This window comes from Symphodus melops (assembly GCF_947650265.1).
Source record: "Symphodus melops genome assembly, chromosome: 1".
NCBI classification, from domain to species: domain Eukaryota; kingdom Metazoa; phylum Chordata; class Actinopteri; order Labriformes; family Labridae; genus Symphodus; species Symphodus melops.
This window is the reverse complement of record NC_136691.1, coordinates 11,654,167-11,665,749: the sequence shown is the minus strand read 5'-3', so window position 1 is coordinate 11,665,749 and position 11,583 is coordinate 11,654,167. Positions and strand designations below refer to the sequence as shown.

General features: G+C 42.0%; 1 protein-coding gene across 1 annotated transcript; it reads right to left on the bottom strand.

Moving 5' to 3' along the window:
• Positions 1 to 188: 188 nt before the first annotated feature.
• Positions 189 to 7,788, bottom strand: eif2b4 (eukaryotic translation initiation factor 2B, subunit 4 delta). The gene is made up of 14 exons (XM_079346673.1): positions 7,770 to 7,788; positions 6,302 to 6,392; positions 5,814 to 5,851; positions 5,078 to 5,258; positions 4,758 to 4,967; positions 4,586 to 4,668; positions 3,532 to 3,623; positions 3,295 to 3,409; positions 2,130 to 2,206; positions 1,888 to 1,990; positions 1,621 to 1,748; positions 1,227 to 1,404; positions 910 to 1,090; positions 189 to 527 (listed from the first exon to the last, which is right to left on the bottom strand). Exons 2-14 carry the CDS (start codon positions 6,321 to 6,323, stop codon positions 328 to 330), a joined length of 1,608 nt encoding a protein of 535 aa, XP_079202799.1. The 5' UTR covers positions 6,324 to 6,392; positions 7,770 to 7,788; the 3' UTR covers positions 189 to 327.
• Between the last annotated feature and the right edge of the window lie 3,795 nt (positions 7,789 to 11,583).

Genomic DNA, 11,583 nt, shown 5'->3' with positions numbered 1-11,583 from the left:
TCGTTTGAAATTGCATCTTGTGGTTAATGCAGGGTGAGTGTTGATAACTGAAATCACATTTTATCCTCTACATAATAGTCCATGACAGATCCATTGAGACATCTTACCATCTAGCAAACATAAAAGCCAAAGTACCTGACAAACCTATGTAATTTGGGAATTTCCCATTAATACACACATGGACTCCGTTTAAAAAAGCGTATGCCATTTCAGATATATATTTATTGCATGCTAAAAGCACGATATTTTGTGTTTGTGTGTAGACATCCAAGCACACAAACTCCTCCATAGAAACAGCCTCCGGGCTCAGCTGCAGCAGCAGGTCGTTCACTGGTCCACGTTTTTGACTCGCAGCACAACAGGGACCGAAGTGCACGGGATCATTCCTAGATCTGTGATGACTAGGTCCACAAAATCAGGCGGAGTCACATCATACACCAGGTTGAGCAGGCCGAGTGAAGGAACCTGCTGCCAGTGCTCCAGCTGGGTCTTCCCTTTCCGTGTCACAATGAGGTCATCGGGGTCATCTGGAAAGCACAGACGAGGAAGATAAAGTTTGGAAGTGATACAATCAAACATTAGCCCATTTCAGACTGGCAGTTCAGGGCGATATATTTACGCCCCTGTGACGTCTCGCCTTCAACATGAATGTCACAGAGGCGTACTAGGGCGGACATAATGGCCCCAGTGGAGTTAGTAACAGGGGTGAGAACATAATATGAAATCAAACCTCTGGACACCAATATGCCCTCGTTGAAGCAATATCAAAGAACAAAGACGTAGCGACCGCAGAGCATCTTTATGGCATTGTTGTAGTATCACAATCTGGAAAGACTACAGAGAAACTCTATAGAACAGCACATAACAAAACACGTAAAAAAACAAGCTAGTGTCATCATTTCCCCTTACCTAGTTCATTGGACACAAATGAGTCTGTCTGCACCCTCTCGCAAAACTTGTAAGTCTCACAACACACCAACACAGGCACGTTAAAGGCTTTGGCCACCAGAGCTATTTGTGACGTCCCCACACGAGACATGACATAGCCGTTGGCCAACAGGGCGTGAGCACCGAGGAACACCTTTGAAACCTATGAGATCAATGTTCAATACAATATTACAACATGTACAAATTTACAGGGGAGTAAAAAGTGTAAGAATTTAACTTATTATTAAAAAAAAAAAAAAGCGTATGATTCTTTGTGGGAGATGTGAACACCTTGTTACCTCTGGCAGGATGTAGGAGACAGCCGATATGAGGACATAGGTGCAGCTGATGCCTCTCTGGACCAGACGCCTCAGAGCCTCCCGGCCCTCCAGCCGAGGCCGGCTGTCCACCACGATGACACGGAACTTCCTGTTCTTCTCAAAGGCCTCGCACAAAATGTGGTTGACCAGTGATGAGCTGAGAAGACGGAGATGGACGCAGACGAAAAAAGGGAGAAGGAAGTTTTTAAGGGTGGTGAAAAGTAGGACTTGAATCTGTTCCGAACATGCAAGTGTGGCATTTGTTTGACACAACGACAAATCACACTATGAATAGCTAACTAGAGGGCAACAGAATGTGAAACTAACCAAAAATAAGGCACACAGACATGTTCATGAACTTCTCCTGGCTTACCATCCGTAAACTAGGATGACATCCCCATCACTGATTTTTTCTATGGAGTACTTGGCAATAGCTTTAGCAGCGAGGACGATCTTCTCATTAATGTAGCACTCGATACAGTTCAGCAGTTTGCTTTTAGCCTTAACAGACAAGGGAGGAAAGGTGGAAGGGTGAGAAGAGTCAATCAAATCTATTGAATGAAAACAATAAGTTATAGGTTAATATCTTACATTTATGACTTCTGGCAAAATCATTAAAAAGAGAAAGTTTGATATTCACCTCTTCTTCTTTGCACTGACTGGGGATATTTGAGATCTCTTTTTTGATGTATTTGATTGCATTACCCATGCTGGCTGACAGAGGGCGACATTGATTCAGAAAACTGTAAGAAAAAGGATGAAAATCTAAACATCTGTAGTATTGTTGAATTTCCCATCTGTTACAAACCTAAAATTAGGAGAAACAGATTATAAAAGAGTAGAACTGATAAATGAAAAACGTTGCAGCAGTTTTTTTTATACCTGATATAAGGCTTCAGTTTGTTGACCAAGTCTCTTGACAGCTCCTCATTTGGAGGTGTAGTATAGTCCCTAATGACCTGAGCACAAAGAAATGTGACTTTTTAAAACTTTAAATACATCCACAATGTAACATAAAAGTCCAGCACACACGATATCTAAACACACTGTGGTGATGTTGACGAATGCTTTAAAAAAATGTTTTTTTAAAATCGACCTCTAAGCTGCATCACAGCTCGGACAGGTAGGCGGTATAAGAGTATGGAAAAGTTGGCTGTATGTATAGCTGAGAGAGAAACAACATTTCTGGTTTAACGTTGCTTTAAAGCGGAAACATTAGAACCTTTTTTTCCCCGGTGCTTTAACATGAATCAAGCACCAGAGGAGGTTTGTGACCCTGCAGAAACCAGCTCTCTTAGAACGCTCCGTTTTGGTGTGTGTGTCTCTTTAAATGTAAGAGACCCCCTTGAGTTTTCCCAGTAGACATCACTCCTCTGATGAGACAATAAAAGTGGCAGACCTGCGCAAAACTCTTGCTCTAGGCTGGAGGTGGAGTCCATGGGTGGTGAAAACAGGGGAGGGGATTTTCTAACTAGAAGTAGAACCCAACTTGTGATGTCACAAACTGAGAACATTTGAAACGGAGCATTTTTCTCTGTGTAGTAAGATTTATGCAGACCAGAAACAAAAGACTAGATGGATTTATTTCAAATTTTGAGGGTCGATAGACACTCAGGTTACCCAGATAAATGTTCAAAAACACTGTAGAAGTGAATTAATCATAATATGTCCCCTTTAACGAACAGCAGAGAGAGTAAACAGCCAGTTTAGTGACTGAACAGTTCTGGGGACTTTTTGAACAGGGATTCTCCACGAGGGAGTTCTCCTAAGAACTTCACACCATGGTAATTTGTCTGCATTCACACTGCCACGGCACCTACTCCGAAGCAGAAGCTTCCTCTTAAAAACTAGCTGAAACTAGTTCATAGTTCCTGGGGCAGAGAATGAATTTTAAAAAAAAAAAAAAAAAAAAAAAAAAAAAGGAGGAGAGCAGTTCCTAGAACTATGAGGAAGTTTGTCTGTTATCATCTTCCACTGTCATGACAGAAACCCTTCTACATATGAAACCTCCAGTTGTCCTTGTTGCTGTGTACGCCGTGCTCTGTACCTGTTTGAAGGCATGCAGCAGGGCGACAGAGCGAGCGTTGGATCCTGCAACTATTCCCTGTGAATACTGGAGACCAAGTCGAACAATCACAGGATGAATGACTGTGGAGGGGATGCTGCAACAAACAAACAACCAATAATAATCTGTGAGATTAAAGAGTGGAGACTGAGTGGAATTAATCAAACTCTGCTCAGCCAACACAAACGACCTACTGCACTGCACAGTTTGTCAGTTTACCCAAGTTGCTGTGTTAGAGGGGCTTTCCGGCTGTACTGGTGGAGATGAGAAAACAGGCTGACTTTGTATCCGTAGTCTGACCGGAGAGGGATCTGTTTAAAAAATAAAATAAAAATTACATGAGGAACCATTAATATCAAGTCATTCATAAGAACGCAGAGATTATGAGGAAAGGAACGCAGACGTCAGACGCACAGGAAAGCCATAAAGAAAACAAGCAGATGAGTCTGGAAGTTAAAGTGAAGGGCTCAGAGTGACAGAAAATAAACATCAGAAGTGTGTTCATATAAAAAAGAAAAACAACTCTTTCCAAACAGAGCACAACCAGCACAGCAACCAGAACAGCAACCAGCACAGTGTTTCAAAACAGAAAGGAACAACTCCTCAAACAGACACATCCCATCGAACGATCGAACGGACCGCTTCTATGTCGACGAACTGAACTAACTGATGAGCATCCTGAACCAGAAACAACAACAACAAGGAGTTAGTAAACAAAACAATGTTAGACAAATCTAAATGGCACACTTTAGAAAACGAGACCTCTGAATCAGCATTGCACCCTGATGTCTGAAGATAGATAGATAGATAGATAGATACTTTATTGATCCCGAGGGAAATTCAAGCAGCAAAGAAATGTAAGTACAAGCACATGCATTTAGGACTCTTTTCCACACTCTGTATTAAAGCAACTTGCTCCCATAAAATCAGCAACAAGTCATGGCAAAGTTGTTTGTTAATTTTTATATTAAGCATTTTATACAATATTGTATCTGCAATGCGTGCGTTATTAAAACAACTCAGACCCATCCACTCTCACATTAGTTTGTGTTATTCACCAAAGCCCCCAGCATCCCTTATTTCCTTTTAAACATTCCTAACTCATTCTTTCTTATACCAAGCTGTGCCCAGTCAACCTTACAGTGTTCCTGATCAAGGTTCAACAACATTTCTTCAACATCGGGTGCACGAGCAGAACTCACAGCTCATGATGACACGTCAAGCTGCACCAGACTCGCTGCTTTCACACTGATCTTTAAATCAAGAAGCTCACCTGTTGTCTTTCCAATTTCTTTGCCAGCTTCCTTAAAACCTCCGGGTTGTCCACCTGCACATGTTCTGGAAGCCTCTTTACCACTGAAAACACAAGAGAGGTGTCACCCCTTCCACTCCACATAAAGTGTTTCTTCAGATTGTCGATGAATTGTATGATTAGGATGCAGTACCCGGCTGCAGCTCACTAGGCGCTGCTTTCGGCTTCCCCGTGGGCGCCTGCTGCCCGGCGTCTCCCTTCTTGCCCTGCTTGGAGGCCCTCTCAGCCTCCTGCCGAGCTCTCCTCTCAGCTTTTAATTCCCCTTTGCTCTTAGCTGGCTTGTCTGCCGGGGCGGGAGTTTCTGGTGCAGGCACAGGAACAGGAGCAGGCACTGCTGAGGAGGCTGAAAGACAAAGAGAGCAGAGTTCTTAAAGTGATGAACCAGAGCTGAGAAAGAATGTATCCAAGTATCCCAACTCTTACAAGCATTAGTGCTGTCAATATAATAGTCACCTTTTTGGGTCGTGGTATGTGTTGTGGGCTGGGCTGATGGAGGATCTGAACTGCTTTGCTTCTTTTCTTTCCCCCCTTCCTGTGAGCCCTTGCCATCTTTCTTCTCTTTGCTTTTCTTCTGGTGTTTCTTCTCTTTCCTCAGACGCTGCTTCTCCTCTTTGGTCAACTCTCTGCCTTCAGTCTAATAAGCAAACATGTTAAAAAGAGTCAGCAACTATAACACAAGAGGGCCTTATGTGTTAAGGTTGGACAATGCCTACCCACTTGGTAGTAGACTATGTCCAGCTACAATCATAGCAATGAATAATGAGTGTTTACTTCTTCTTTTTTTTGTAATGGCACAAGGTGTCGCATTAGGGTAAATCTTATGCATCAATCAAGCACTGATCTCATCAGCTGTGAGAAAACCCACCTTCTTTAAACAGTATCCATGACTATTTTTTTTTCAAATAGTCAAATATACATACATGAGTACAAGTACACATGAACAGACTTTACTTTTTAAAAAGCTGAGATAATCAAATAATAACCAACTTCATATTTGGGATTTTCTAAAGGTATGTACAGGGAAATACAGTCATTAAAAATACATAAATAAAAACGTAAAGAATGAGGTGTTAAACTGAAGGTTAGGATGGCTGCTTGTCAGTCATTGGTTATGGATGATGGAACAGTCAATCTCCTTTTAAATATGAAGTCTCAAGGCAAAGGCAACACTCAAGGGAAGAGAAGCAACCTTTGCTCGATCAACTTCATCCTTCGGACCGGCTCCCTCTGTAAAACAAAGATAATATATGAATACATGTATACTTCTAGTCCATCTGTGATAACAGGCAGCACTGACAGGATCAATCTCTCCTTCAGCTGTCAGCGGACTGGATGACTCTGGACTTGATATGTTTGCATCAAACTAAAGACACCAGTCTCAGACCATCAGCTGTATAACACAGAGACAACTTAACACAACAACATAACTTGTTCTGTTGATTTTAAAAAAACAAATCAGGACAAGATGATGCAATAACATCGCGATGTCAAGCCACTCATGCCTAACGCACTGATGGGGCTGGAGCTAAGGGAAACAACTTTCCTACAAGCCAGTCCAAAACACCGAAAACAGGAGGAATAAGTGGAAGCTATCTTGTATCTGTGTTTGCGGACAAACATAAGAAACTACCAGGAAAATATCCATAAAGTCCAGCTGTTTCAGCCTCTCAAACTCACCTGTGTCTCCACTGTCAGCCATGTTTACGCCGCCGCTTCACTTCCGGCTGCTGGTGGAAGAACTCCTGCCTCCTAAAAATTACACTGACACCTGGTGGACAAATGAAGAACTGTCATCACTTCTCTTACTTTTTATTGCTTATAAGGAATGTGATATATCTTTGGATTGATATCTCAAGGTAAATCATAATTAACTGGGGGTTTTTTTAGCATGTTTCGAGCTATCACCTCATGAGTGTAATGTTGCCTTATTACAATACATGTGCCCAACTTTCAGACTTATAAGCATTATTTATTTGTTGCTCAATACTCTATGGACAGATGATTTATATATATATATATAGAGATGATTTCACAATATATTTAAACTGGAATCCCTTCAGGCTTAATTGATTACTGAATTTTATTTTATGTAAATAAAGCACTCATTTAGTCTTGAAATTTTGATTCATTATTGTTTGATTATGCCAATTATGTAGCCATTTATTCTCTTTTATGCTTACAACGTTGAAATAGGCCTACTTCACAATATAATATACTGTGACTCAACATGTTTCTTAAGCAAAGCAAATGATAGGCAGAGGTGTCATCTATTTCACATGGATCTTTATTTAATTGTTGTTTTGTTGGGGGATGTTAATTGACAAATAGAGGGTTTAAGCATGGGACTATAACGATCTAAGGAAGATTATTTAAATACCAACAACTGGAGTGTGGAGCATTATCATAAACAGCCACCAAAACATTTTGAACATCATAATCATTTGAGGAATCACAGCTTTTGCTCAGTAATCTGACTGCTAATGGCTCTTTTCAGCTTGATGTAAAACAAATAAAACAAAACAAGGGATAACATCTGTTTCAGTTGAAATTAGATTGTCCATTATGTATGGTGTTAAAGATATCAAAAGTAATGAACAATATTAGGCCTTGTGCTGATGTTCTTGCGATACAGTTTTAGGGACTTTTTTTTAAAACATAAAGAAAATGTTCTCTAACAAGGTACACAACTACTGATAAGTGCTCTAAAGTGCTTTATGAATAAAGAGTTGAGTTGATCTAACAGTGAGACTAAAGATCAGAGTTTCACTTTTGGGTGGATTTTAGTAAGCAATAGTTACAATTTTATGTTAATGGAATATTAAGCAAGCTTATGTCAGAGGCCTACTTATTGTATTCATGAGACGTTATCTGTTCATAATGATAATAATATAGTCTTAAAAAAATACTTAGAAACAGTAAGATGGGAAATAATAATCATAAACCAGGTTGAGATAAGCATTTTTTACTTTAAAAATTACTTGGATTTCTTCACATTTAGAAAAAAAAATCACCTTTTTTCACATCTTTTATTTCTTTTTTTTAATCATCCATTTCCATACAAGAAACAATCAACACCAAAAAACTAAAATAAAATATGATTTGTCATTATCAGTTGACTAAAACCATATAAGTAAACGGTATTTACATCATACGGCCTCTGTGTCTTTGCTTCTTTCACGCTGGTGTCTGCTGACTGAATTCACGACGCAGTAGCTGGTTGAAGGGGACCAAACCTCACAGAAACACCTGACTTGGTTCCGTTTGACCAGCCACAGCAAGGCGTGTTGCATCAGCGAGACAGAGGGAAAGTAAGGGAGGAGGAGGTGGAGGAGAGAAAAGGAAGGATATGAGAGAGGAGAAGGAACAAAAATAGAAGCAGGACATCATCTTCTGGAGCGGTTAGGCCATCGTGTCCTCTTCAGCCTTACCTGATGAAACACACAGAGAGAAATATCATCAGTGACTCACAAAATACTCTGCATAGCTACAGAATAGCAACAAGCGCTGCCATGTTACCGAGCAGACAGTTCCTATTTAGAGACATGGAAACCCTGACAGCTGGTGACATCGCCCTACTTCCATCCAAATCCGGCCTACAGGAGCGAAACCTCACTGACAGCTCTCTCCCTCCCTCCAACTCCCTCCCTCCCTCCTCATCCCTTCCTTTTTTGAGGGTCCTGTGGGTGCTATAATGGGTGACAGCTGTGCTCTGTCAATCCCCCTTGACTGTCAGGCCGGTGGGGATGGGCAGGAATTTTTTTCAAGAAGTCCCTGAGATCTGATGAGCTACCCGGCGAGTAACACTAAACTGCACACGCGTGCCTGAGTTGAAGGAAAGGGAGCGGGCCTTTTCACCTGTTGTCCTGACAGACACACACACACACACACACACACACACACACACGCACACACACACACACACACACACACACACACACACGTTCATGAACCCTGACCTCCCCCTCCCATCTCATAAAACAGACAATGGCGAACTCCAACATTTGTGCTGATAAAATAAAGATTAAATATTGAATATGTCGTCTTCCGGTGTGGTTGGCGCTCTTGTCCCCTTGAAACCACACACTTCCTTACATTCCATAAGTGCTGTATTAATATGGGGATATAAGGAAGCATGTCCTCTCAAGGGGCAACAACTGGATTCCACGCTCTGCTCCTCGGGGCACAAAGCAGCCTTTCATAGTCACACAGATGCAGAGAAGCAGGAACAACCCGGCTCAACAATGGTTAACTGTGACAGAGCAAGATGGTGGGAAGGGGGGGGGTTGATGATGGCGGCAAAGACTTTTTTCCTCTAAAAGATAAGAAATATTTGTTTACATTTGTCAAAAAGCGGCTTATTTGAGGCTTTGCTGTTTTCTTATATTTCCAGATTATTTTTTTCTTTTAGAAATCTCACCATCTCTCATAACTTCTCGAAAAAAGATTTGTGTTTTGCTCTTAAATGAAATGCCAACCCCTGCGTCTCTTTGAAGGGTAATGCCGATGTGGTGATGCTGAGCTCCCTCATGCTTAAATAACTGTGGAGGGTGAGGTAAACATTGACTTTCAGCACACAAAGGTCACAAATCTAAACATAATGCCATACCAAGTCTTTACGATTTGCTGTGGGAAAATGTAGTCTATACAACTTTTTAATGATCAGAAACCAGTGGATAAATATGAGCGCAATTTAGCACAGATGGTTTGAAAATCTTAACTCACCTTGAGGTCTCTTGTGTCTCCTCTTGAGCTCTTCCTGCAAGAGGCTGGAGTTGAGCTGGAGGCCTCTACAGTCTGGCTACACGTTCTCCTTGTGACTAGCCTACTTTGAGACATCTAAGCACTCCACTGCCAACCAAATGGCCAAATAAAGACTAACCTTTGACTTTGATAAAACTGTGAAAAACAAATGTCGGCTCAATAAAATATCCTGATTCTTTCCTGTATCACACCTCAGCTTCCTCTCACCTGTCAGAAGTGTCGGGCTCCTCCACTGCAGCCTGAGTCCAGCGTAAAACTTGCAGAAAGACTAAAACTACAAGTTTGACGCCTGAATTTTACTCAAAGTGAGGTTAAAATAAATAAAAAAAACTGTAGGACAACAAGTGTAAATGTATTAACAGATAGGAACAATAACCAACATAAAGAACTTGACAGAGTTGCTGGATAAACAACAGAAATTTCAAAAGAAAAGTGATCAAAAACACCTGAAAAAAAGTCCTGAAAATCAGAACAACTTTGTACCTCGTGCCTAAAGAGGCCTTTTACACCGATTATAAGCCCTAACTCCTCTCAAAGGTTCCCTCTTCCTCCTTTAAACCATTCAACAACTCCCTCCTGTCCCTCTCTTCCCTACATTTCAGCTCTCCTTGTGAATGACCATCCTTCTTCGTATCTGACCTGGTGGATTGTGCCCACAGCAGGCCTTGCAGATCGGCCTTTTCTATCCCGCTCGGGAGCGCCCCCCTCCAAAGCGGCCTCCCACCTGTTGGTGTCCTTTAGAAGCCCGGGCCTCTCCTGCGCCTCCTGTCCGGCCCAATCAGGGTCCTGACAGGGGGGAGCCAGCCTGTGAAATCACACCTCTCAGCTGTTCACACTGGGCTCGAGACACCCTACACCCCTGCCGTTCCTCTGTTCAACCCCCCCCCCCCCCCCCCCCCCAACCCCATGGACCCCACCACAACCCCACCCTGCATGTATTTTACACAGTATGTCTATCGCTGCTCCTGAGATTTAAAAAAAAAAAAAAAAAGGAGGAAAGAGAGGGATACAAGGAAACAAGGAAGCAACTGCAGGATGGGCGGGTTTTATTGGGTTTGGGGGTACAGTTGAAGCAGCAGTTACAACAGGCCGGGAGTCACAGCTGAAGACAAGGTTAAGTTTCAATAGTTTGGTTTTTTATGTTTAACTTAATGTCATTGTATCATTTACAGTGAAAGAAAGAATGACTGTTATCACGCTAACCTTTGACAGAAGCTGTTTTTACGTGACATCATGAAGTCTTGTGTTTCCTTCTTTAGGGAGAAAGCCAAGTGAAATCAATCAATCTTCTGTAATTTAAACCTCTGTTAATGAAGCTCAGTCAATGATATATGAGGAGTGTGAAAACGTTATATGGGTGTTCTCGGGGCCCTATAAAACCTGAGCAATAAATTCTCCAGTGGCTACAAGGTGACCATCCTGCCGCCTTGACACTTCGATACAACACTGGATGAAACAAAAGCTGCATTTGCGCTGCCGGTGATGGTGGGAAACTGACAGGAATGGGCAACACTGTATAAAAAAAACTATTTCTGCTCAACCGTTTCAACCGAGTGTTCAATTTCTTTCCCTTTACTTTCTATTATTACTTGGTGAGTGATCATAAAGACTCAGTAGTTCCTTATATGACTGTTTTGGAGCATCTGTGCAACCACACAGTGACCAATACTGAAGAGGCCGGGGCTCAGGGGTTCATTTTCCTCTGCTGCAAGCACAAGCCGCTCCGCTAAGGTCAACACCTGTGTTCTAAAATCAGCGCTGGGTTGGGTGTGATAGGAACCCGGGCCTCATTCACAGAAAGCTCCAGCTCTGAAAGGGGGGCTTATATTGAAACCAAATAGTCTCGCTATTTTCGAGGCACTCGCCGTCCACAAATAGCCCCCCATTGCATCTTTGTAGCTCCTGTTTTTTTTTTTTTTTGTCTCTCTCCCCTAGCATACAGGATGTTGTCTAAATTGGACAGTTGTTCTATATTTCCCATGGCTTCAAGCCAGGGTGTATCACAAATGCAACATTTCCACTAATGTCAGCTATGCACCAAGGCCCGGCCAGATATATCTCGGTGCTGAGAATATCAGATGGCTTTTGTTGTTGAGTGGATTCTTTGGTCGCTCATACCGGACACAATGGTAAAGACACAAATCATAATCCTGCTGTTCCTCCTAACAGCTGATCACTGCCACTTATGGCGGAGGACA

What these genes read in the sequence shown, in the direction of transcription:
- eif2b4 (XM_079346673.1), bottom strand. Translation starts at nt 6,323, where the DNA reads ATGGCTGACAGTGGAGACACAG. An exon ending in CCTCTAACACAGCAACTTGG is followed by an intron (nt 3,410 to 3,531) that starts GTAAACTGACAA and finishes TGTTTGTTGCAG; the next exon opens with CATCCCCTCCACAGTCATTC. An exon ending in TGCTGCATGCCTTCAAACAG is followed by an intron (nt 2,207 to 3,294) that starts GTACAGAGCACG and finishes CTTTGTGCTCAG; the next exon opens with GTCATTAGGGACTATACTAC.